This window comes from Heliangelus exortis, chromosome 7 (assembly GCF_036169615.1).
Source record: "Heliangelus exortis chromosome 7, bHelExo1.hap1, whole genome shotgun sequence".
Classification (NCBI taxonomy): domain Eukaryota; kingdom Metazoa; phylum Chordata; class Aves; order Apodiformes; family Trochilidae; genus Heliangelus; species Heliangelus exortis.
This window is the reverse complement of record NC_092428.1, coordinates 16311467-16339446: the sequence shown is the minus strand read 5'-3', so window position 1 is coordinate 16339446 and position 27980 is coordinate 16311467. Positions and strand designations below refer to the sequence as shown.

Below are 27980 nucleotides of genomic sequence, written 5' to 3'. Positions count from 1 at the left end.
TTTTTTGCTTTTTGAATGTACGCATAAATCAGTTATTTTAAGTATACATGATGATAGTTCTTGTATCAAGGGAAGACAGAATACTAGAAATGCAACCTACACTCTCATTTTATAATTTATATTCTGTGACTAATTAAAGAAGGACAGGAAATAAGGCATTTTTAGAAAAGCCTATGGGAATCAAATGCCTACATGGCCTTAAAACTACCCTAAACTGAAGTACTAGGCTTTCACAAGACAAGAACTCTTCACCATCTAACCCTGCAGATGAACAGGCAAAGGCAGAGTGGTAAATAAAAAAGTAAACAAACCCATTAATCCAGGGTGGCAGGTCAAAAGACATAATTCAGCCTTTACTCTCAAATACACAAACAGAAGCAATGTCATTCTTAAGTCTAGAAAAAAATTATATGAATTCTTATTCAAATTCATTGAATATCAGAAGCCTTAAAAATTCCCTTAGTAAATCCTGTCTTTTAATTTCCATCTCAGCTACTGCACATCTTTAAGAAAGGCAGGGATTATGGATATAAATGCTGCAAGCAAGGATTAATGTACTATACATCTTAACTAAATCATTTCAATAGTTAATTGTCAAAAACATTCATTTGCTTTCTGGTTTTAATTTTTTTTACCTCCATCCATTGGGTCTTAACATACTTCTGTGTACTAGAATAAAGATTTAGTTAAGTACCTCTATCTGTAATATTTCTAAGCTTTAACCTTTTCCATGTAAGTTATGATGACTGAGCTCCTTAAGTTTTCCATCATAGTGTTTTTTTTTCTTGACAACAAAGAATTCACCTCTACTCTGAACTACCTCAATTTTTAGCATACTTTTGAAAGTGTCACACAATAATTCTGCCAGTTGATAGGTGGTAATCTCTTCTCAAAACTTGGCTCCAGTTTCTGGAACAGAGCAAAGTCTCACACTCAACACAGTGGCATATTAAAAAGCAAAGCAATCAATCCACTTATTCCATTCTAAAAAGAGAAATGCCATGTGACTGTAGAAACAAGTCTTCAATCCAAAATTTGGGATTTTTTAAATGTAAATTTGACTGGTGTGATCATGAAGACAACAGTAGTACTGATAACAATGGGATGCTCTGAAGTAAAACATGTTAAGGGCACCCATAAGCAAAGTAAATTATTGTGTGGTCCATAAACACCTCTAATACAGCCCTTAATTCTTTCAGTTGCTAACAGAACTTCTTAAAACATTTCTAAATATAACAATCATCAGGAAGCAATCTTAAAAGATTTTAAAATGCAATAATCAAAATGTTTTCACATAAATTCTGTCCTTTAACATACCTTGAGGGCATACAATCAAAATCAAATAAGTAAACTTTAAATTAGTATAACTTCACAAGAGGATACTGCTTTTCTGTGTGTTTATATATTAAAGTTCTGTTGTCAGCAGTTAGATCACCTCATTGCTGCAGACATCTAGGCAAAAACTTCAGTGTCTTTGAGTTCCAGCCAGCACTGCCACAGGCAATGCCTAAAGGCACTGTTAACACTGAGAACAGCAGCAGTAGCAATATTTTTTCAGTTTGACAGGTGCTAAATACCACTGAATTTGATTATAATCCATTTTTTATGTAGTTATTACCCAACATTCCTGAAAAAACCTTACAGTAAGATCATTCAAATGAATGGCCTTAAACCAGTACTGTTCCAGCTGAACAAGCCATGGACCTGCCTTCAAAAGGAATAAGGTCCCATATAAGAAAAAAAGAAGCATGCACCAACTACAGTATCCCAAAAAAAGTATTGAGATCTATTACTAAGTCTCCTCTTAGCCCAAAGTGCTTTACAATTTGTCCTGTGTCATTTCCCCTGTAAATACTGATAATGCAGTTGTGTTAGTATTTAGGTTGCTACAAAACAATTTTTTTATGTGAAGCTTACTTAACTCTTATTGGAAACAGTTCTATAAGTCAGAGAAGAAGACAATGTTTTAATAGTCTCTGTGGTACAGAGATTTTTTTTTTTTTTTAGTTAAGTTTCAGTGGTGAAAGTCAGTACCAAGAAAATTAAAAGCTTGCTTTAATTTAAAAGAATTTCCTGGAAAAGAAAGGCTACATTTCTTGGAGACAGCTATTTCCTGAAAGGCTTCAAAATGGCAGATTCTCTATAAACCGTTATTCCCAACCTGAACAAATTTCTCTAGTGGGTGCAATGTAACCCTAGAATCATGCAGAAAGATTGGGTCACCACAAGTTAGACTGATGAAGGGACATCCATTTAAATGGGGGAGAAAGAGTGCTAAGTGAGCAACTGAGTAACAAAATAATGAGATCATTAAAAAGCAATCAATCTTAAGTCAGTTTATCACAGTGAAGCATCTCTATGCAGGGTGTGACAGAAATGCCAGAATGGGAAAAATGAAAGGACTGTGGGTGGGTCTACAGTAGCCAGCACTTCCAGCATGTAGCTTGGCCAACCAAGCATCCACAACCTGAATGTCAACAGATTCTGTGCCTTTCTTTACCTGCATCATTTATCAACATTTGCAAGGGGTTGGCCTATATTCCACTGTTAACTATCAATGGTTTTTTGTATTTTATCTTCATCTGTCCTGAGTTAACCATACTTCCAACTAACTTAGCTAATAAGCCATCTCTGTGGGAAAAGTACGGCAGGTCTGTAGAGATGGAGGTAGATGTTCCACTAACAGTACAAAGGAAAGTACTGACATAATGTATCTGCAGTAATATATTTAGAAGAAGACTTCAATATGATGGAAGTTCATCACAGACAGCAACAGTACAGCAACAGTCCACAGACCTGGCTGATGGATGCAATTCAATACTCCATATTGTGCTTGGGACACAGAAGAATGGTGAAGAGCATCATTCAAACTTCTTGACCACAACCCACACAGTTCAGTTTTGTAACATTAAAGCTTACAACTCCAAGAACTTCCAACTCTGGGACATTTGACCAACATATGCTAACAACTTCAAGATTTTTGGTAATGAAAGCCAGAGCTGAATCCTTGACTTCCCATTTTATGGAGACATTTCTGTTGGCAATCTGCTAGCTATCTGACAACTCAAGACCTACCGCATCCTGAAAACTGCCAGTTAAAAACAACCTAATATAAACCATCATCCCAAATGTGTATAGTCCTGCATACTTCTACCACTCATAGAAATTAGGTCTGTATTTGTAAGTCAGAGTCACTGTGGGTCATTTTAAACAACCTTTAAAAACACAGGTTTAATTTCCCATCTGACCTGTCAACTTCAACACTAAAGAATTACATTGCTTTATTGCTCTTCATGTCTCATGTCTAAAAAATGACAGACATGAGGCAAAACTAAGCAGATAGGAATATTGCTTTGAATGTAATATGATTTACTTTTATTACATAAAACACTTTCATAGAATCATAGAATAGCTGGAAGGGACCTTGAAGATGACCTAGTTCCAACCCCCCTGCCATTGGAAGGGACACCTCCCACCAGACCAGGTTGCTCAAGGCCCCATCCAACCTGGCCTTGAACACTTTTAGAGTGGGGACAGCCGCAACTCCCTTGGGCAACCTGTGCCAGTGTCTCACCACACTCAGAAATAAATGTTTTCCTTTGTCTAGCCTAAATCTCCCCTTTTCAAGTTTTAAACCACTGCCCCTTGCCCTCTTGCTACACACCTATGCTAAAAGCCCTACCCCAGTTGTCTTGTGGGCCCCCTTCAGATACTGGAAAGCTGCTGGAAAGGTCACCTTGGAGCCTCCTCTTGTCCAGGCTGAGCAACCCCAACCTCCTCAGCATTTTACCATCACTGGATTTATACTCATATTGTATACAATTGTTTTTCTCCAAACAGGTGGTGGTGCCAGTGGGGCTATGAATATACCCTCAATCTAAAAATATGGAATATAAATTGTTACCAATTAAATGTGCATGCTCCCCAGACACAGATACAAGTGTCACAAAGTCAGAACAGCTTTAGCCGCCATCTATATTTTTTGAACAGTAATCAAACCAACTCTTGATCTTTTCACAGAGAGTTCACTTTCTTTCCAAAGCAGGACACAATTCAAAGCGTTTTCTATAATAAATAGATAAGATAGCTTCTCAAATCTTCAGATTCTCCAAGCAAGATTTATTGAGATTAAAATCTCAGTATGAAAACCAGGCAATATACTCCTCAAGAAAACCATAAATCTTCTGATTGGGTGCACAGTGCAAATTAACTAAGACACAGAAAATACCTCTGGTGTCCCTTATTTATTTTTGGTTTGGGGGTTGTTTTTTCTTAATTTTAGCCTTTGCCTAGTTTATTTTCTCAATACTGTGCTAACATTTTAGAAAAACTCAATCACAGAAGACAGAACAAACCATCTTCTGTTCTGTGACTGAAAGTAGAAAGTGATTTTACACCTAATACACCTTTAGTAACCCCAAACACGAAATCTTCTGCCAATATAAGTAAATATAGAGCAGAAAAAGCACAGAGAGATACACACATGCCTGATATTAAAAAGGATGTCCAGATTCTCCAAATGGCTTGAGAAAACAAAGTATTGAGATGGGAAAGACAGTAAAGATCTGGAAACAGGAAAAAAGATGCTCTGCTCAAGGTGAAATGAAATATGTTATTGAAGCATATTCAGAGTCTGCTAGAGAACCAGACATGTATCACTTGAAACAACAAAAAATTTTATGGTCAACAGTGAGAATTCAGACTAGAGAAAGCTACTCCCAGTAAGAACGTGATGATAGCCTGAGAACTAATTATAGAATTCACACTTCTCTGGCTCGGAAATGCTCTCCAAGCCCTTGCAGATGTGACATTTATTATGTTTGACATAATTATGAGATCAGATAACATAAACTCACTTTAGCTGCCAGTTAAAACATTGTCTTTTGGTTGCTGGCAGCCCCATGTCAGAGGGCACTAAGAACTGCTATAGTGCTACCAGAGTAACAGCTCCCAGCACATCAAAACTCACCCAAGCTAATTGCTCCCTGACCTCCCTATCTTGAGAATCAAATATTCATGTACTTAGATACAATCTGTCCCTGAACCCTTTCTGAATTTTTAACTATCTAATCAATTACCTGATATAAACAAATGTAAATGATCTGCCCTCAAGCAAAGGAAGTGTATGACAACACTGACACCAAGTGACAAAACTCAGAAAAACCAAAACAACTCCCACATAAAAATGTCAGAGCATAATCAGCGTGCTCTGAAAGAGACAAAGCCTTATTTACCAAGAACACAAAAAAGAAGTGAAGACTTAGTGTGAGAGCTGCAATTTCAAAGAAGTCATGCATCAGTCACAGAAAGTTAAGTACGAGATTAAATATAGGTTAACAATTTGATTTAACCTTGATCTTCCAAGCACAAGTCTAAGACTGCATATACTTCAAATTTCTGTGCAATGTAACCTTGTAAATTCATTTCTAAAGAGAAAAACTACTGGTTTGTTTGCACAGTCAGTATTTGATTCCATTAACTTATGTGGATTTAGTTCATTTTTAAATCCAAATGGTACTTTTATGCCCTCTAACTTAAAAAAAAAATATGTTAGTGCAAAATTTAACAGTCTCTTAAGTCTCACTTTCTTCATGTGTCTTTGTTAAGAAATCAAAACCATGTAGTTCAACATCACAAGCATTAAATACAATTGTCACACCTCCTACTGGCTTACATGATAATATTAAATTCAGCACAAACCCAACCAATAGAACAATAATTCTATCAAACTCATCAGTTTTACCACCCACCATGTTTAGGCCCAGTATTCTGTCTTCCTACCAAGCTTTCACATTATTACCTGCTGACGTTTGTATGCTAAATAATCAAGATTTTCCAGGTCTTTCTGATACTTCTGGTAGGTTTTCTGTAGATCAGAGTTACTGGATACATTTCTTAAAGATTCAAATGTTCTTTGAAACTGTAATAACAAAAAACAAAAACACAAACAAAAAACGATTATTGACACAGTTGCTGTATTTTTTGCTGTATTAGGATTTTATTCTGCTAAATACTATGTTATTAAGTATACCCTTTCTAGACATTCCTACAATTTTGCTTTGAAAAAAGTCCCAGAGTTATTTAATTTAATTTAGCCCCATTTAGTTTAAATTTAGCCCCATTTAATTAAGTGAAACCCTCTAACTTAACAGGTTAGACTTGCATAAGACAAAACACTAGCAATCAATACTACAATACTATCTAAAATGCAATCTTTGTGCAATGTTACAGAATAGGGGATGTTCCCACAGTTCTGATTTTTTTTTTTTTATAAATAATAAAAACATATGCAACTTCATACAGGCCATGAACCCCTCATTCTATCTAGCATAACAATAGATCTTATTTGAAACAGGGCACTCCTTATCAAGTCAGTTTACTTAGGAGTAATTTGCAAGGCTGGATACTCACCTTGGGCACTCTACTTACATTCTGTACAAAAGCTATGACAACATGTATTATACTTCATTACAGATCTAGCTTTTAAATATAAAAACTTTTTTCATTCAAATATTATTGTTCTAATAGTACTGGTATTTTTCAAAGAGATGACCAATACCAACCCAGATGTAGGGAACTGTAACAAAAAGGTGAGGATTTGTGCTACGGCTCACTTGCTACCTTCAGGCCTCCTCTGACTCTGTTTCCTCATCTGTAAATATTCTTCTTCAATTCACAAGCATGTTTGAGTACCACCAGAAACAAGTCTACAAACATTTATTTACCCTGAAGAACTGGACAATCAGGAAGTACCATGTCTTCTAAATCCATCCAAAACATTGACTTAGCTAGCTACAGTTATAGACCCTTTATTTACTATAAAATTGCATGTGGTGCTAATGTGGTACTTAAGGGAATGAGGAAAAAGACAAAAATAAATGTCCCACTTTCCAGTCAGGTTTGGAAAACCAGGCACTTCAGCAGTAACTACAGTATTCATTTCTCCCTACCTTTGGTATAACTGCAGTAATTGAATTGGAAAAATGAACCATAAGAGTATATGAGGGGAAAAAAAAACTCCACTCATCTTCAGTCCCTCAGAATTGACAGCTAGTGCTGGCTGTGACCAGAGACTGCTCCACAGTGAGAATCATTCTATGGGCATCTGACTGAGATCAAGCCTGAACTGTATAAGCTGTTGAAGAGCCACCAGGTAATTCCTCTCTGGGGATAATAAGCAGCTGCAGTGGATTTCAGCTGATGATTTACAACAGATTTACACCCTGAAATCTTCAGGCAAGTTAGCAATTTGCCACATTGCAGCCTTTATTTTTCTTTCTGTTCTCGTAACCAAGAAGCAAGTTAAGGCAGTGTTTATTTGTAATTTCTCTTTTTCAGCACCACTAGAAGTGGAGATTTTCCAATTGTATTTGAAATGTTTGCTACCAAAGAACAGAATACAATTTTTCACTCCAAGTATACTTCTCTGAATTCTGTAACACCATGGTGACAGAACCCAATGCTAAGACAAAACCTCAAGACCGGTGTTCTTTTCTGTTTGACTTAATTATCTTCCACCTTTTGTAGGATTTGTTCCTACAAAGAAATGGAACTTCTGCTTTTCTATCCTATGTAATGGAAATGGGGGAAGGAGTTCTAAGAGAAGAGGCTGAGGCATAAACAGAGTAGTTGCATAATGTTTCACCAGGAAATCATACTAAGATTTTGACACTTAAGCTAAAATTTAATATTTTTGATCTCCATTCCAATTAATTTATCCAGTGTAAAAAAAAAACTTAAAAGTGTCATGCTGCTCTGCATCTATCTGTGAAACGCTGAAGTCATTGTTCACTGTTGCTTCCTTGTTTAGCTGTTACAAGCAAGCAGACACATAATATGAGAATTTGTGGAATAAGTAATAATATTAAAGGTAGCTGCTGTCCGATTTTTAGAGTCCAGTTTAATTATTACATTTCAGGAATGTAACTTTGTAGTTGCACTTCATAGGATCCTTTATGGAATCCCAAGGAAATGGCTTCCATACTAGAAATTTGGAGATTCTTTGGTCTGAGGTCTTAGTTCAAGTCAGTATTTAATCTGGATCTGAAGCATCCTAGTCTAGACTTGGTATAAGCCACATTCTTAAAGAACACAAGAATACCTTAGGTGGACAAAATTCTTTCCAAGTTAAATGGGATTCCCTTGACAAGCCTGGGAATCTCAATATGGGCCATGAAAATTATTGTTATGTCAGCCAAATAGGAGGCCAGAACACAAAAAATTGAGATCATATTTATGCAGTGCAAAGTACTTCATTGTTTACAATTCAGAGATGCAGGAGAAGACATCATGAAATATGTAGTACAATGTCTTATTCCTGGTAATAATCTTACAGTCTCCATATAAATACAAAGAGATGTGGGAGGCAGCAGATATTGCTTCTTCATTTGTGAATGATGCTATTTGACAAGGCACATACATTTAATGTCATTGGCTGGGAGTCTAGCTAAGTCTTAAGTAATCAAATGTTCTGCTGCACATCCTATACTTGGTTTCTTTGTGTGTTCTTGGTTCATATGTGGCTTTTTGCAGCATTGGCCCTAATCTGTTATGTGTTATAATAAGGAGAAATGGCTCTTTTCTAGTTTGTCTAGAGCTGCAGAAGTGAAAGAGTGTGCATCTTTCAGTATCATCTTCCACTGTGCAGCAAAAAAGAACTGAACTACTTGACCATCTGTGAAACACTTCTCTTTATTTTCATATAGATTATGAACAAGTTGAATAAAGGATGACAAGCAAATATTATTTCCATTCTGACATAAGGAAACCATCCATGAAAAATAACTTCCTGGTCTAATAACATACTGCTTCTTTAAAAGACTATATCATCCTATATGTACTATTTTAAATCATCAGGAGATATCATTGAAAAAAACATCAAAACTTTTCAAATTCCTATTATTGATCACACAGATTTATGAGAAAACAGTTGCTCTCCTAATATTATGCATTAATGGAATGAACAACATCCCTCTCTGGCGAGGCTTATGGAGAGTAGGTCACACAGCTTTTTCAGTTCAGAAGGTATCAGATTATATTGCTCTCATTTAAGAGATCTGAATACATGCCTTTTGATAATAAAGCAAACACTGTTTGCTTTGCATGCATTTCCTCATTCTTGCCTTCCAAAGCAAGAGCAAGTCATAAAATCAATTTCTCTAGATCAGAATAATCTGTGCATGCTTGAGATAAAAGTAACTGTTCAACAGACAGCCACTCTACCTTACACTGACTGCATTATTAAACTACTGATAAATAATCTGCCAAGAGAAACTTATTTTCCAAGGTTATTTTACCAACCTACCATACGCCTTCCAAGAGCAGTGCTCATAGAAGGAAATTTCAGAGCATCACTTCTCCTATAAGCACTGCACTTCAATGTCAAGGAAGTATTGCTGTAGAAGTAAAACACAGTAAGGACCACTCAGCAGGAAACAATTTAGCATGCTCTTTTTTTTCTGCTTTGTTCAAAGAGAGTCTACTGCAATGGAGTCCTACTCACTGATTGGAGCATGCAGGCATTTACAGAGCCAAATAATAATATTTAAAATAGTTGTCTGCATTTATAATATGCCATCTTACAACTTTGTCAGGATAATTTTCCAGCTTTGCCAGACATAACACAGGTTTCTCAAAGTGGCAACTTCATGCATTCCCTGTTAGTCTGTGCTACAAACTACCTTTGCATCATAAATGTCCTGAAGCTTTATGCTTAAAACTTCATTTTCTAATTGATCTCACAGCTTTGCAATTATTTATTTTTATGAAAATTTGTTATATAAATATCTTTCCTTCTGTGTATGTTGAACTAAGAAAAAAAACAAAAAACAAAAAAAACACCATCTTATTTAAAGAAAGCCTTATCCATTCAAAATAAGCCCTACTTCTTTCACATCTTTCACTCCTCCTTTTATACCAGGGGTGTGCAAACAGTTTGTATAAAGTTTAGGACTGAGTAAGTCTAGATAACTGTGCTTTTATCACTATTTTCTGCTGGTTTGTGTAACTGAAAAAATTCCTGCTTATATTGTATCTTATAATCTCAGAAATACAGATGCCACTGTTGTCCAAAATAGTTTTAAGCAGATTTCAGAATATTTATTTCAATTCTTTTTCTTAATTCATAGTAAGAAGAAGTTTATATCCTCCCTTCCCATGTCTGTCTACCCACCTTTGATGTGCTTTTCAAGAGATGTCAAACCTTTCTCCCTCCCAGGCAGGAGCTGTAAGAAGGTAGCCAGTTACCTCCTGTTGATGTAGCAGGGCATAATTTTCCATTTTCCATTATTGTGATCCATAACTCAGCTAAAAAGGTGAGTGCTGAGCAGTAGGTAGGAAAGCTGTGTATTACCTGCCCTGCCAGAAGGGACACTGTGTTGGACACAAAGCAGTGAAAGACAGCAGAGAGTAAACTCCTGAGAAGCAGAAATTCCTGAGAGGGATGACACACACCTCATCTCTAATATGACAGCAAAGAGAAGTTTTCAAGACAAAGTCAACACTGAAGAGTCCATAGCAGACACAAATCTGCTTAGAGGTACCAAAAAAAAAAGACTGAAGGGAAAGGTCTACACTGCAAAGAAGCAAGTACTGGATTTGTTTTCAAACGTTTTAAGAGTGTTTTTAACCCAGCGACTGTTTTTCTCTTGGAAATACAGCCACTATGCTTCATTTTGTCTTCTTGTGATCTGGTAAAACACATCCAGAAGCCTTCATGCCTGCTCACTTTAAAAAACAGTAATACCCAAAGCTGGCCACTTAAAGTCCCTTCAAAGACATTTTTCTGACCAGCAAGGAAAAGGTAATGCTCTTTTTTTTTTCTTTTTTTTTTTTTCAGTTATTCCCATGCTAAAACCAAAAGCAGATATTATACCAACAGAACTCCAGTGACTGGGAAGTCTGTCTCTTAGCAACAGTTTGTTAGAAGGGAGTCATTAGGAATATGGCTGTTCCAAGGGAAGCCCTAGGGGTTGCAAATCCAGAGCCATTAGGCAATTACAAAGCAGCAATCAAGAGGCCACTATAGCAAGAACAGAAGTGGATCCAGGTTTCTCCTGCACTGAAAAAGATGCTCACTTTGAGAAGCCCTACACTTAAATGTAATTCTTTAGGAGCTGCTTTTCCTCTGCCATTTATTGCACACTGCAGCCTGCCACAGAATTTGCAGAGTGCAACATTAAATGCTGTAGCCCTGATTACAAACTGCAACCCACATGGCATATCCAGACCTTAGACTGGCAGCAAGAATCCATTTCTGCTGGTTGATGACAAAAATAAATGTGAGTATGAACCAAAGGAGAAGCCAAATCCTCTCCCAAAAATTCTTGTAATCTTCTTAGCACCCCTCATTTTCAGAGATTGCTCTTGCCAGGAGAGAGACCCATGGCCACCAAAGGGAAGATGGGAAGATTGTGATATTTTTCAGTTTCACAAGCTGGCCTTGTATTCCCAGGGTAGCCTGCATTCTCTTTTGCCTTTTTTCCATTTTTTAATGTTTAGTGCAGGATATCACAATACCAAAACAGTCAGGAGGCAGTGCAGGGAGCAAGTCAAATTCTAGTTTAAGCAGAGTTATTCAAGCTAAATCAAATACCTACATCTGAAATACAGGTAAGCCTGAGATGACTTGCCTCTCTTCTTTTACATAACAATAATGGTTTTCTTCTGCTCAAAACATGTTTAATGCTGATGAATACTTTGCAGGGAAGAGAGGAAGAGACAGCATTATGCACACTGGGCCCAAGTTCACAAGTTGCTTCTTATCTATAGCCATTCTCATATTTTTCTTTCCTGTTAAGAGGTTTAAATTTAAACTCTAAGCAAGCATTTTCTAAAGATCACTGTCTCAGGCATTCATGAAAAATATGAAGACTTAAATAGTAAATCTACAAGCACGACAAGAGGAAAAAAGGCAGATAAAACATGTTGGCTCAGCATGATCTGAAATAGATTAGAGACAGACTGCCAGCACGCTTTGAATGAAATTCTCAGAACTTTTTACCTTCTTGCTGTTCTCCTCTGATCAATAAATTCAAGTAATTCCATTAGTCTGTTAATTCACTTAAATAATATTGAGCGTAATGAACCACAATGAATGAGGCTGGTAATACAGCTCTGAATCAGAGTGTAATACATGAGATAGCCCTTTGTCTGCCTACATTTTTCACAACTCAATTTTTTGATTAGAGACTTCAAACTCTAAAGGAAGTATGGAAACTTAGATACAGACAGCTATTTATTTAAAATCTGCCCTGTTTCCTTTTTTTTTAAGAAAAAAAAAAAAAGAAAGAAAAGAAAAAATAAGCAGTCAACTCTAAAATGAGCTTGCTGTTTCTACCATGGCATCATTGTACCCCTTATAAGGCTGCATATTCCAAAAATGACTAGAAGTGTACAGAATCATACAGAATACAATCAACAATCAATCACTGAGGATTTGTCCCGGCTTCTAAAATGCACTATTTCATACACACTTTTCTCACTGAAGATTCTATAGAATCCATAAAACAAGCAAAATTATGTCTACTTTATTAGTGAAATGTCATAAAAAGCTAATCTCACATTCACGAGGGTATGTCTTTGGACATTTGGTCTGAAAATCCTGATAGGTTTATCAAATTCTGAATTATCAAATAGCCTGAATTGTAATTCCAAGTTTAAAAGTTTCATTTCCCTATTTTTGTGGCAAAAATATTTGTTATTTTCAGCATTATAGTGTGTTTTATAAATAGATTTTATTAAATAGAAGTCAAAAACAGTTTCAAGTCTAAGCAAAATGTACAGAAAGCAGTACTCTTATAGACGACATAAACTGGAAGGAGGTAGCTGAGGTTCATCTTTTTTTCATCTTTTTTTTCTATATACACTTAGAATGGTAGACATGGCTGGCAACGACTTTTTAAAAGAGTTGATTTTCAAGTGTTGTGAACTTGCAGACATTGAAAATATTAAAGCTGACACAGCAAAGACAAGGTCTACTTTCTACGCTGCAGTCACTCTGAATACAATGTCTTTGTGTTCAAGCAAATCCACATTGAAGAGAAAGTGAATTCCTAAGGGAGTTGTAAATTATTATAATTAAAGTTAAGAACTTCAAAAGGAGAAAAGTTGGGACTCATGAAAATATTTAATTGCATTTACATGTGACTCAGTCGTGTCGAAAAACTGTTACAATTTGAAAGTTGTTCAGTAGCATATGTTGAAATTATCTTCTAAGCTATTTCTTAATTAGATGCTTAGATAACATGTTTAGATAAAAAGACACCACTACAGCTTGTACCAGTATTGGTAAGTTCAACAGCCAGAGCAGAGACTCAATAAATATGGAAAATGTACCACCTTCTTCTAAGTGAGTCTTTTTACACAGGCATTTTGGAGAGTGTTATGCCACACTGATTAATTCTGAGTTAATTGAAAAAATCAGTTCTCACTCCTAATAAGGGAAGTTTAAATATGGAAGAAGAAGGTAACTTAATTAAGAGTTTTCCCTGAATGATACTTTTATCATCGTTGTTTTCATTTTCAAATGGAAATCACAAAGTAAATTATACAGTTGTTTAGACATACTGAAACTCTGGAAACTACCCAATTGTAATTGTCTCATGTAAAACATAGTGAAAACATAGAGAAAACATTTTAGAAGGGTGCACTGAGGATTAAGAAAATATGTATGTAAAAATGTAATAGGCTACCAATCGTAGAATCACAGAAATGTAGGGATTGGAAGAGACCTCTGGAGTCACTGAGTCCAATCCCCCTCCCACAGCAGGATCACCTAGGGCAGGTCACACAGAAACAAGTCCAGATGGGTCCCTACAGAAGGAGACTCCACGATCTCTCTGTTCCTGTGCTCTGTCATCCTTATAGTAAAAAAGGTTCTCCTCATGTTGAGGTGGAACTTCCTGTGTTCCAGTTTGTCTCCATTTCCCCTTGTCCTATCACAGGGCACCACTGAAAAGAGACTGGCTCATTCTTCTTACCATCCACCCTTCAGATATTTGTAAACAATAATAGGATCCCTTCTCATCCTTCTCTTCTCCAGACTAAACAGCTCCAGGTCTCTCAGCCTTTCCTCATAAGAAAAATGTTCAGTCCCCTGATCATCCTTGTCCTCCATTTGACTCTCTCTAGTATGTCCTTGTCCCTCTTGAACTGGGGAGCCCAGAACTGGACACAATATTCCAGATGTGGTCTCACAAGGACAAAGTAGAGGACACACTCTTGTGTGTCTTGTCCCTTGACCTGCTGGACACCGTCTTCTTAAAGCACCTCAGAATACCATTGGCCTTCTCAGCCCCAAGGGCACATTGCTGTCCCATGGATAACACTGTACACCAATACTCTGAGGTCCTTCTCCACGGAGCTGCTTTCCAGCAGGTCAGCCCCTAATCAGCACTGGTGCATGGTGTTTCTCCTCCTCAGGTGCAGGACTCTACACTCATTCTTGTTGCACCTCATTGGGTACTCCTTTGCTCAGGTCCAGAACTCGCTGAATGGCCACACAGCTTTCTGGTGCATCAGCCAATCCTCCCAGTTTTGTACCATCAGCAAATTTCCTGAGGATACATTCTGTCACCTCACTCAGGGGGACATTGGTGAAGGAGCTGAATAAGACTGGACCCAGAACCAACCCCTGGGGAACACCATTAGTCACACGTCTCTTTGTGATCTGCATCTCTGATCACAGCTCTCTGAGTTCTGTTGTTTAACCAGTTCTCAACCCATCCCGCTGTCCACTCTTCTAACCCACACTTTCTGAGCTTGCCCCTAAGGCTGTTTTGGGAGACAGTGTCAAAAGCCTTGGTAAGGCCAAAGTAAAACATACAGTGCTCTCCCTGCATCTGCCCATTCAGTCCCATCATCATAGAAGGCTATCAGATTAGTCAAACATGATTTCCCCTTGGTGAATCCATGCTGGCTACTCCTGATAACTTCATTTTCTTCCATCTGCTTAGGGATATCTCCAGAATGAGCTGTTCCGTAACCTTTTCAGAGACAAAGGTGAGGCAGACTAGTCTGTAGTTTCCTGGACCTTCCTTCTTGCTTTTTTTAGAGTGACATTTGCTTTCCTCCAATCCGATGAAAATCAATACAAAAGGCATAGACCCATCCTCCTACAGCTGACAATTTTCACACACACAACAACGCAGAAGATTCTGCAAGTCAGTGTCCACTTAGTGTGTACTGTATCTCTAACATTTGTCAGTGTTGGATGTTTCAAACACAGCATTGAAAGCCAAACAACATTGTTTTATTATGAAGTACTGTTCCAACGCTGACTGGGAGACAAATTTTCATTTGTCTGTCATCACCAAACTGAACTTGCTTCAAAATGGTCCCCTTTAAGTGAGTAGGTCCTCTGGAGGCATGAAGTATTATTAGCAGTGGCACTGATTATTCACCACTGTCCCAAAACATTAAGTCAATAGAACTTTCACTTTTACCAGTCTGTCACACACTGCTTGAAAGTGTTAAGGGAAAAAAAAAAAAGAAGAAGAAACAAAAATAGAATAATTCCTTGCTTTTCCCAGCAGAGACACACACCAGACTGAATGGAGTAAGCAGCCAGAGAAGAAACATGGTAAACACAATTTTGTGGTCAGACAACATTAAAATCACACAAAAAAAGGAAGGAAGCCTGCTCACATGGGACAATATGGGTGACATTAAAAGAACCTGAATATATGAAGACAGAAAAGTATTCTGATGTCAAACAATAGAAGTATGGACATTTTGCCTAATTCAGCAATTGTGGCACAACCACTGGTTAATTTACATGGGAAGAGAAGAATTAAGCCACTTCTCTCTGCATGAAGAAACCCAGGTGGAAAAAAATATGAACCAAACATAGCACTATTACAGTACATGTTTCCGAAACACATTATTGCCTTGAGTGAAGAAATTAAGTGGCTTTCAGAGAATACTTTCTACTCCACAATTTTTAAAGCTTTGTCAACATTGTACAGGTAGCCATTTTCTTCCACCTTCCCAATATGCTGAGTTAGTAGTAGGAGACTTTTTCTTTTTTTTTTGTATGTTGTACAAATCTCATCTAGAATCTATACTTTTACCAGTTGCCAAGGTGTTATAAAATCTGTGATTCCCAAGTACAAAAAGAATTTTCAGTGCAGAAAGAACCATTAGCAGGCACTTCTCTGGCTAGAGGGAGTCTGAGTTAAGACAAATTCTACTCACCACAGTCAAATGCTCCAACAAGTATGCCACATCCACCATGTCTGCCAGAATTAGAAGCCTTGTGACAACTGTGAGCAGAGATCTTGCTGCTTTGACAACAGCCTCCCTCTTAGGCAGATAACAGGGATCACTGGTAAATGCCTCTGCTGATACCTTTAAGGCTTGACCTGCAAAATGAAGACATAAATTGGTGTTCTATAGTAGACACCCACAACAGTTTCACCCCCATTTGCGTGACCCTTAATTCTTATCCACAAGCTTTCCACCCCTTCTACCTTTCCCCCTGGATGGAGCTCAGTACATTCCAGTTGCTCTCACACATAAAGAACACCACCACTGCCTCACCCTCTTGGTCTGTCCTTCCTAAATAGTGCAAAGCCACCCATGTCAGCATTCCAGTCATGGGAGGTGTCCCACCACGTTTCAGTCACTGCAATTACATCTCAGCCATGCAACCTAATGCAGATCTCCAACTCCTCCTGTTTATTCCCCATACTCCATGCACTGGTATACAAGCATTTCAGAGAGGGGGTCAGGCAATTGCTTTTGGTATTTGACCATTCCCAGACACTTTAATGGCTACTAACCTGTTAATGTGCCCTGTGTTTTGTTGTTCCCATGTATATCAGCATTTCTTACCTCAAGTGGGATGGCAGACTGAAGGCCATCCTTAGGCTCATCTCTGGTGACCCTGGTTTTATGCCCTTCCCCCTTCAATTCCAGTTTAAAGCTCTCTCAATGAGGGCTGCTAGTTCCTGTGAGAAGAGTCTTTTCCCACATTGAGATAGGGGTACCCCATCTCTTGCCAGCAGACTCTGATGCATATTCTGCTCCATGGTCAGTGACACCATCCCCTGAGCCAGGAATTAACCTGCTGACTCTTCCTGTTAGTTTCCTCACCCATTGCTGTCAGTAGAGGGATGGAGGAGAACACAACTTGCACACCTGATTCCTTCACTAGTGCCTTGAAATGAAGGTCAACTATTGCAGATTGTGCAGGATATTCAAAATTTTGCATGATGTTTCCTTTCTGTTCTTTGGGTTCATTTAATTCTGAAATAATTTCCTTGGAAATCTCACCATTGTTCTTAATGTACACAGTGAAGCCAGAGGCACTGTGTTGAAATTTTCTAAGTCACTTCTTTTTATATTACTCTGTACTTTGCTGTCCCTGATACTAAATAATTCCTGGTTACAGAAAGGAATCAAATATTGTTCTTCTCATTAGAAATATAACCTAATGTAATGAAAGTCTCAGCCACTCAAACATCTGACTCAAATAGAAAATATGTGAAATCTACAATGGAGTAACTGTGCAGACAATATACTGCTCTCCAACATGAAGTTTTGCAAATGAAGTTTAACAATCACAACAAATACCCAAGTTTACTTCCAGCACTCTGTCACCTACACTTACTCTAAAAAAAAAAAAAAATCCATTATGCTCATTTCTAAAAGTCTAAAGACTTAGAAATTAAGTCTACTTATTAAGTCTAATATGACCAGAGGAGATTTGCCAGTGATTGCACCACCCTGAGAGAACTCTACACAGAACAGCACTGGAAAACTCCAGTCACATGAGCACAAACTGCTAAAATAGATGTTCAATCCATTAAACTCTTTATATCAGCTTACAAACCAAAGATGGATTGAAAATCAGAAAACTTAATAGAATTGGTCATGCTAAAGTTATGAAACATAATTAGTAAGTGTAGCTATTAAAAGAGCTCATATTCGTAAAGCCAGCCCTCTCCTGACAGCTGCCTTAAGCATGGTCTGGATTTTAGATGCAACAGTGAAGAAAAATATGGCTTTTTAAAAAAATCTATATTGCTCCATAGTTAAATCCTTTATTATGCAATATTCTTTCTAAATCTATTTAAATTACCTAAGTCTATATATAAGAATAGAGTATGTTTCTCCTAGCTGAGCACATCAAAAATAAAACTACAGGAAATTAAAAAACCCCAAACATTAATCAGCATGATTGATTTTTAAAGCTTTTTATTTCTCTATATGCAATGTACAGGAACACCTTTTCAGATCAGTACTGTTTTCTGTTCTAGAAGTTTCAAAGCACTGATTTGAGCCCATCAATCCTGGGGTGGGAGGGAGCTGGGAAGTAAATGGAGAGAGTAAATCCTGCTTCCTGCTTATGTGCATACATATCTTTAGATGTGATTTTGCAGGTGACTGCTACAGTGATAAAGAAATTAATAGCAATTTGAAAAGTTTTAGTAGGAATTTAAGATATTAATTCTGTAAATTCATTGTGCCTTCATATGGACACAGGAAGTACAGTGCATACATACTACCATAAAAATAAAATCCTTGCTCTTTCATTTCTTTTATGATTTCAAGCAATGTCAATGAATAACAAGAACTGTCTCTATTTTATTTTCACAGTATTTAACTACCATCTGTTTGTCCTGCCTGTTTGGGAAAAAACTGTTTGGTTTTAAATTTTTTTAATTCAACACACTATGTTTCAGAGTGTAACAGTACAAGTTTAAACCATATTTTTAAAAGTATTTGGAAGATGTACACTTTAACATTAATTCAGTCCACAATAACTGTCAGATTATTTAAAATATTTGCACAAAAACAGGAAGTTGACACGTGATATAATGCAATAAGACAGGAAGGCATGAAACAAAGGCAAAATCTTGTGCAGCTAAGATGTATGAGTGTAGAGCTGTTCATCTTGGTCCTTTGGGATTCATCTGAATAAATACTGACTAAAGCATCAGAGAGACTAAGACAACAAAATTAGCATCATCAGTGCTTGACTGGCCATTTGGTAGCTTCTGCATTTTCTGATCAACTTCAATAAAATTTTTATACACTGGAAAATATAAAAATTAGCTAACTAATTCTCCATGGAAACAGGGAATCAGGAAGGAAACTAAATCAGAGCCTTCACTGATGGCACACAGGCTAGAAGGAAAAGCAGATACTTCCAAGGCTGTACTCAGCTCACACGGATAGATGACTTCTAAAGTAAATGGTGTTACTACCATCAGCTGATCAGCTACTGATGCCTACTGCTACTGTCCAATCACCACTACTGATGCACAAGCTTACAAAAACCTATGCTTGAGCAAAGAGAAAGGTAAAAAACACAGTTCAGCCACCAGGTAATTTTAAGAAAAAGTTAGAGGATCCATGCATTTTATTCAGCACCAAAAATATCTGAAAACATGTATGAAATTTCCTTTAAAAACAAGTCAACTGTAAGCCTGTTGGCAAATTTGCTCTTGGCAAAGAGCTGACAAAAGGTATGCACTTCTGGCTTGCTAGCCAAAGGCAGGCAATCTGCCTACACAGATACTTGCAGTAGTGCCACTAACTGCAGTCAGTGAGCACCCCCCAGAGACAGTATGCAACAGCACACTGACAGCAGCTAAAGGTTTTTTTTATTATTTTTAGGCAAGACCATCAAAATTATGCTTTCTTCTTATATTTCTTTCAAGAGATTGGTTTTTTCTCTGGCTGAATTCTATCTAAGCATCGCATTTCATAGAATCACAGAATCTGCCAAGTTGGAAGGGACCCATCAGAATCATCAAGTCCAACTCCTGTCCCCACGCAGGGCACCCCCAGGATCACACCATGTGCCTGAGAGCACCATCCAAATGCTTCTTGAACTCAGACAGGCTTGGTGCTGTGACCTCTTCCCTGGGGAGTCTGTTCCATTGCTCAACTGCCCTCTGGGTGAAAAATCTTTTCCTAATATCTAAACTAAACCTTCCCTGATTCAGCTTCCTACCATTTCCCCAAGTCCTGTCTTTGCTCACAGGAGTGAAGAAATCAGTGCCAGTCCCATCTCTTCCTCTTGTGAGAAAGCCATAAACTGCAATGAGGTCACTCCTCAGCCTCCTTTTCTCCAAGCTGAACAATTCAAATGACCACAGCCACTCATCATAAGTCATCCCTTCCAGACCCTTCACCACGCTTGCTGCTCTCCTTTGGACACTCTGCAATAGCTTGATGTCTTTTCTGTGCTGTGGTGCCCAAACCACAGTGGGCAAACCTGCACTCAAGGTGAGGCCGTAGCAGTGCAGAGCAGAGTGGGACATCACCTCCCTTCCCTGGCTGGTGATGCTGTGCTTGATGCACCCCAGGACATGGTTGGCCTCTCTGGCTGCCAGGGCACACTCCTGGCTCATATTTAGTTTGCCATCAATGAGGACTCCCAGGTCCCTCTTTCCCATGCTGTTCTCCAACCACGCATTCCCCAGTCTGTACTTGCCACCAGGGTTGCCCTATTCTAGGTGCAGACTTCAGCACTTGTCCTTGTTAAACTTTATGTGGTTGATGATTGCCCAGCTCTCTAACCTGTCAAGGTCAGATTCCAATCTGTTCTATTTGTTTTTACATCTTACTCCTCTCATTGTCTATTTTTAACTGCAGCAGTGTGAAATCCACATGGAATGCAGTGAATTTTATGCCATTCTTGTGTCCTCCCACAAGGAGGTATTGCTGCCAAGAGCTGCCAAGTGCTGTCACCCACTCCTGTGAACTGCACCCTTAAAGGCTGGTGGATTTACATTTCCAGAGAAACACAGTTGTCAAAGGGAGCCCATTGACTAAAGAGGGGAGGACTTACCAGAGTCAGTAAAAGTGAGAATTTCAAATGTCCTAGTCTCAAACTTAAGAAAAAAAAATAAATCAATGGTTTACACCAGTAATAGAAAACCTGTAAACTGTGATTTACACTGGTATTTGCTGCCTCAAGCTCTGCAGGTGTGAAATAACACATAAGCAGAATCACTACCAAAGAAGGTTGGGAGACAATGTCACATCAGAGTACAGAACCTACCCCTTCTGAAAACAAGAGATTAAACAGTGCAAGTCACTGGTATAATCACCTCTTCTACTCCCACAAATACCATCTCCACCTGCTGCATCAAATAAAGGATTCTGCTTCAGCCAGCTGGAATTGAAACTATCAGTGCCAGGGCAAAACAAATTGATACATCCTGCATGTTCCTAATATTCAGTGCCATGGTAACTCAGATTCTCACAATAGCTTTCTGTAGATGTTACAGGACATTTTTCCCCTGTCACACAGTCTCTTAACCCCACTCAGCTACCACTGGATTCTGTTGCATTGCAATTATTTCACCATTGCATACCAGGAAGTTTCACTTCCACATCTCATATTGTTCTTTCTAATGTGTAATCAGAGCCACCACACACCCCCATCATGCCTCAAACCTATCTTTTCATTCCTCCTTTCCCACTCAGAGACACCTGATCCAATGATGGTGATGTCAGGAGCTTCTCTACAAGGGTTCTTGGTTTAATGAAAAGGATGCACATTATGGATTATTTTAAGCCTCTTGAACATCTAAATTCTGTCTCTCAGAATGTAAGTCTCTTAGATGCAGGACATAAATATGTACCTCTTACTGTAGATTGAGAAAGCTATCTTTTTATTTTTTGGGGAAGGAACAGAAATTATAATATAGTATAATATGAGAGACCATTTTCCTTTAGTAAATATCCCTACAGCACCCTCCCCCAGTGAATGGCAGCTTCAAAAGGCTTTGTCGAAAGACATTAAATATGGACATTTGAAATATCAAATTGCTTTTTCTGATTTAAAAGCATAACTGAAGGCTCAAAATGTAACTCCAGCAAGTAACTTGCTTTCAACTCACTGTTATGTGTGATGAAAAGCTTATCTGGGAACACACTTGAGCATGATAACAGCTAAATGCATGAAACAGTGACATTGCAATAGATAGAAACAATGCAGACAACAACTGTTGTGTTTCTGACCATATATAGTCAGTAAGCAATGGCAATAAATACCAAACATTTTAGCTATGCCTGTACCACTGTTTGAAAACATAAGTGATCACACTTTGGCATAAATGAAAAAAAAAAACCAAAACCTTATCCTAAGTGTATCTGTAGACTTCAGTTCAAATTCATAGGAAAATGTTTCTGTACATAAACTACATGTCTGTTTGTCTTAACATGGATTAAACACCAGAATCAGAACATTAATTACAGTCTGATGTTTGGTGTCTGAAGCATTCGTGGTTGAACAGTGGTTCTTATTCCACTACATAGAGGGCAGTTAATCTGCCATTAATCACAGCACATTATGAGTCTGAAGGCTTTGAAATGCTTTGTACATGAAATTTGGCGATGAGAATATTTCAAAACACATTTAAGTTTATTCCACTATTACAGAATTGAAATGTGAACCTGAGTGCTCTTTAACAAAGCCTTCCCAAACCAGATCAAAAAGAAAACACTGCAGTTCTTCAGTTCCCTGGCTAACAGATTTTTGGGCAAGGCATATAGTCCATGACAGGGCTGCCTGGTGGCTCATTTAGTAGGGTTCCAGAAGAAGATGAGTCAAGATTTAGATAGAGATAGGCACTAAAAAGTACTTTCTCTTGAGGAAACTCAAAGAAAAACTTGGATGACCTTTGTATTAAGATAAGCAGCTTCAATACTATAAATCTTCAGTTAAATTTCACAGATGTCAAAGGAAGCAGAAACTGCATTTACCCAGAGAACTATCCTACCCAGAACTGCCTACCCAGATGTCACTATCAGAAGTCAACTGAATTTGAGAGACCAAAAACCTGATCTACTGACAGTATTTCTCAAGACCAATCTGAAGTCAACAAAGCCTTACCCATGGCCCCTTTTCTGCAGATATTACATCAGCCACTAATGCATCAGATCAACTAAAATGATGAATCTTCTGTTTTTATTACCTCCACTGTTCACTTTTATCCTACAAATTTGTCCCTTTATTCCCCAAAATATTATGAACAGGATTAATAGCAGCAACTCCTATAAACTGAACCCTTATGAATGAGGTCCAACAGTAGCAAAGCAGCATTTTTACTCTGGCGATTGCCATTCAAAAGAAATAAGCATTTAATTCTCATGTTGAGAGAGTCCACTGACTTCACTGACTGGAATGTGCCTCAAAAAAGGACAATTTTAAAGTGAATAGCCCTGGCTAGGCGGAAAGGTACCTGGCCTGGCCAGAGCAGAGCAGGGGGTGACTCCTGGAAAGAGTTAAGAACTACAGGCTGGGTGGACACCCCTTTTTTCCCAGGGCCATCCTGCAATGCTGGGACATCCCTCCAGGCACCTGGCCAGGGTGGAGGAAGCCACCTTGATTGTACTGATGCTGATGTACCTGGCTGAGGGGCTGGAGCAGAGCAGGGGGTGACACCTGGAAAGAGGTGAGACCTGACACCCTTATGCAGAAGGTACCACCTCAAGGCAGCCTGTCTGCAATGGCTCTGGTGTTGAGGGACCTGGCTTCTGCAGCAGCTGACTGACAGCTGAACAAAAGGAACTCAGGGGTTAAATGGCTGTCCATGCTGTGGGTGCTTTGTCACCTCTTGACCCACTGCCATCTCACATCAGACCCTGCCCAGGATCAGCTCCATCTTGAGGAAACAGCTGGAGAGCTGCACCCCTGGTGCTGACTCTCACTCTCTCTCTCTCATTCTTTCTTCCCACTTTCTTACCCCTTTTTCTCTCACACTTCTCTATCTCTCTCTCTTATATCTTCTTTTTCTCTCTCCCTCTTTTGCCTGGCTCTATCGTTTTGCCTGTGTCAATTGTCAAATAAAAGTCTGCTTGCACCCCACCCTTCCAAGCTTGGACTTTGTTTTGCGGATCCAAAACAAAATAAATTTTTATGTTACCTCGGGCCATAACAAATGTAATGAGCTGAAATGCAGTAAGATATGAGAGAGTATTTATTCTTTCCTAACACTATTTTCTATACAGACAATATAAGCTGTATTCACATTCAAAAAATCATAATTTAAGAGCAAATTAATATAAATTTCAAAATACACCACAGTAATTTAAATACAGTATGCTATGTTGTGAATGTCAGGTGACTGTGTGAAAGCAGAGTTTATGGCTCACATCCTTTCAAAGAATTTTAAGTAACACAAGACTTAGGGGCAGCAGAACGTAACCCAGATAGTAGGCAATAAAGTTACATATCATGTGGCGTACCACAAATCTAAAATAATACACAGCTTCAAAAGACAAAAAATATCTGCAACATTAATAAACTACTATTTATTTTACAACTGTTCACCAAATTCTTAAAACTAACTTCTGCAGTTTAGCAAAGCCATGGAAGAACATGGCTGTGAACAACAATTTATCATTGCATAATGATAGGTGATAATATGGACTTAACATTCTTTTAAAATGGATGAGGTGTATATAATCTACTCTGTGTTTTATTTATTTTTGTACTTATCTCTGGTCTTGGCTGACAATAAATTGAATATGTGAAATATTTTATATTCTGTATGTATAAAAATTAATATAAAACTATATATTTTATTCTTGTCTTGTGTTATTGGACTGGAATGGATGGGCTAACATTTAAGATTTTTTTTTTAATCCTCTGCTGATCAGTGTGACAAATAACAATGATATTTGCTGTCCTAACACTTTTAATCATAAAGGACCTTAAGGTATCTCAGACACTATATGCATATCTCAAACCCTAAAATGCAGCCAGCTCTGATCCAGAAGAAGCCAGTAGATGGTAATCACTACCTTGAACAACAGCAGAGGCTCAGAAGCCACCCCAGCTGCACAAGGAGGACAACAAAATAAAATAAAAATAAATTTAAAATCCTGATGAAGCTGCAACCTTAGTAAGACCAGGGTGACAAAATGACCTGATTTAAATGGCTAACACACAGTCCTGCAGGCACAAGGTGTCACTTGGCACAAGAACAAACACCACACTGCTCAGTAGTGTAAAGGCACCTGAGGCCCACTTTGCCCCATGATAAAACCAAGCCTGGTTGCTTGCTCATTCAATAACCTGGCCTGACAACAACTTCATGATACAAACCATTGCTCTTGCTTGTCTGTTCCCACTTGCTTAGGAAGACTTTCATCAGCCCCACCTAATATGATTCCAGGCAACCAATGGGAACTATTTGTTTACAGCATCCACGCAACAATGATGTAGGGACATAACCATCAAATGACCAGGCACTAAAAGTATTATTCTTACATCCCTTTTTTCTCTGAAACCTTCTTCTGAATCAGTTTTCAAAGCTGATTTCTTCAGGAAGACATTTTGGATATCTGTCACCCAGCTTAGTACTATTTGAGCCTGGTCTTCTTATTCACCCAGTAGGTCCTAATTATCCATGGGGAGAGTGAAACTCAACAAAGCAACAAAGAGCCTGGAAGAAACTGTCTAATACAGCATTCTCAGCAGATCAAAAAACTTAGTCCAGTTCTGGGAATCTTTTTGGAAATAAGGAGGTAGGTCATGAGGAAATGGAATATGGCAAAACTGTTGTGCCATGAGAGGATGACCCTTAAGTAGGTTAATGGACCCATCTTCCTCCTGCTGAAGTCTCAAAACATACCTGTAACTGGGCTATTGCAACACTTTCTCCAATCAAGAGGGGGACTTTACAAAAGGGGGACTATTTCTGGTTTTAAATTTTTAACTAAAAGGCCTTAATCCATGATTCAGATGAACAGTTCTTTTCAAGAAGAGCATTAAAGTACATATTATGTTAAACTTGTGCTTAACAGCTACTAAAATAAACAAGAAGCCCATTGAAAAGAAACAAAAAAAAGCCAAACGAAAACAAGAAAACTTCCACTGATATATCTGTTGCATACTCTACCTCCCTATAAGTGCCATATGGGAACATACAATTAGATAACTCAACATTCACCCATTTGCATACCAAAACATATTTCTTATAGATATCCTAATTTCATTCTGATACCAGTGTCACATTGCTGAACTAATTCCTGTCGGTGCCTAAATTATTTGCCATATACTTACTCTCTTTCTGGACATCAGCCAGTGCTGCACGAAGTTCCTCTTTAAACACAACTGCTTCTTTGGCTATTTTTTCCCCCTTGTCCAACAGATTCCAAGTGGCTTCTTCCACAGAAGCTAACAAGACTCGAGCTCTTTTGGAACGTCCCTTTTTCTTACTAGAAGGATTCTGTGGACAGTTCACTAGTGTTGTAACCTATGTGTAAAAGAAACAAAAAACATGGTACCGGTGTAAGTTCTGTAATAAATTTATACTGATCTCAAATTTCAAAAAAATCAAATTAATACAGTTGAGAATAAGCAATGAGATCCCCCCTGCTTGGAGAGAGACAGGCAGGCTCAGCATTCATACTGAGAATAGGCAAAACCATTGAATCAAATTTGACACATAATTTTACTTACTATACCTCATATTTGTATTTTGTTCTGTACGATCATAGCAAAGTCAATAGAAATCTCACTGTCTTATCAACCCTGATGCAAATTCTTGACACTGCTTATATTTATATATATATATATATATATATATATACTATAATAATATACTGCTTATATCACTGCTTATATATATATATATATATATAATAAAAATTACTAATGCTATCTGAGGAGGCTTCAGCCAAGGCAGGAATTGTAATGGGTGCTGAATCTTCCCACATGTCCAGCTTAAATCTCCCAAGTTATCTCAGAAGCAAATACCCAAAATAAGTATAGACACATTTCAAAATGCTTCCTCTTCTTATAAAGGTCAGAGCTTACACAGTGGTCAGAACTCAACAGCTCAGAATTCTCTGGGGGACTCTGAACCCTAAAAGTGTTCATAATTTTCCACAGGATGTAGGTTTGCTGCAGCTTTGTTGAAATTACGGGTTTTTTACAAAGTACTTCAATATCCATAAAAACCTTATTTTTATATAGCTTCCCACTCCACATTCCTCATCATGTGAGCACAGCCTCCACACTCCCAACAGAATGCTTCTAACAGACTGTTCTCTGAAATGAAGCTTGAGCTCTCACACTAGGGAAAAACTCCTAAAAGATTTTAAAATAAATGTGTTATACAGACATTGTAAAATATACTTAATTTTCATTAAGCTCTCTAATGTTTTTTTAATCCTTCTATTCATTTCCCAGTGCCAGAACATGGATATTATAATACTAAGTACAGATGTAGCCTTGAAGCTCAATCAACACATTTTACACACATATAATTCTCCACTTTATTTAAATGGTATTCAAATCATCAACAGTATTGTACAAGCAAAGCCAAAGCTGTGTATGAATCCCTCAGTCCCACAGGAAAACTTGGCTGACAGCTGCAGTACAGCCCAAGGTTTGAGCTGGTCCATGAAAAAGGGCTCCAGTCACAGGGATACAATGAGAAGTGTGCTGGCTGTGCCCTACCTCACCTTTACATCTCATTGATGAATTCCCAGGCTTTAGTGCTTTTCATCAATCAGTAGTTTTTAAAGTAACTGACAAACATCCTCTGGGAGGTATTTCTATAAAAACCTATTTGAAAGACAAAATCCCTGACCCCTACATCATTCATATGGAATTTTGGGGGAAAAAAAAGGCCAGCCACTTTACACTGACTGCTTTGGCATGTCACAAGGGAGACAGCAGCATAAATAACTCTGGTTCAGATTGTTACAGGGCTCTGGGTTTTTTTCTGACTGCGGCTCAAAAACAGTAAATGAAATTATTTATCACACATGAAACAGCCATCTGGTAGAGAATGTACTGGGAATACGAATCTTGATATCTTTTATTTTTACAAACCATCTAACATTAGTTCTAGAGCATTTCTTGTGGTTTTCATTATCATATTTTTAAGAGTGAGTTAAAGAGATTGTAGGGCGATACTTCCAACAAAAAAGGCATAAAACACTGTAAAAAAATTAGAAGCTGCCCCAAAACCCCATCAAGTAAATGCCATTTTTCAGGTGTC

General features: G+C 38.0%; 1 protein-coding gene across 4 annotated transcripts in view; it reads right to left on the bottom strand.

Annotated features, from left to right (window-relative positions):
• CTNNA3 (catenin alpha 3) overlaps positions 1-27980 on the bottom strand; it is a 395140-nt gene that overhangs the window by 352539 nt on the left and 14621 nt on the right. For all 4 annotated transcript variants that reach the window (XM_071749099.1, XM_071749098.1, XM_071749100.1 and 1 more), the window contains exons 3-5: positions 26033-26225; positions 16195-16361; positions 5801-5920 (exon numbers count right to left, since the gene is read on the bottom strand). In XM_071749099.1, the coding sequence (XP_071605200.1) occupies positions 5801-5920; positions 16195-16361; positions 26033-26225 (480 nt within the window). The remainder of the gene's footprint in view (positions 1-5800; positions 5921-16194; positions 16362-26032; positions 26226-27980) is intronic.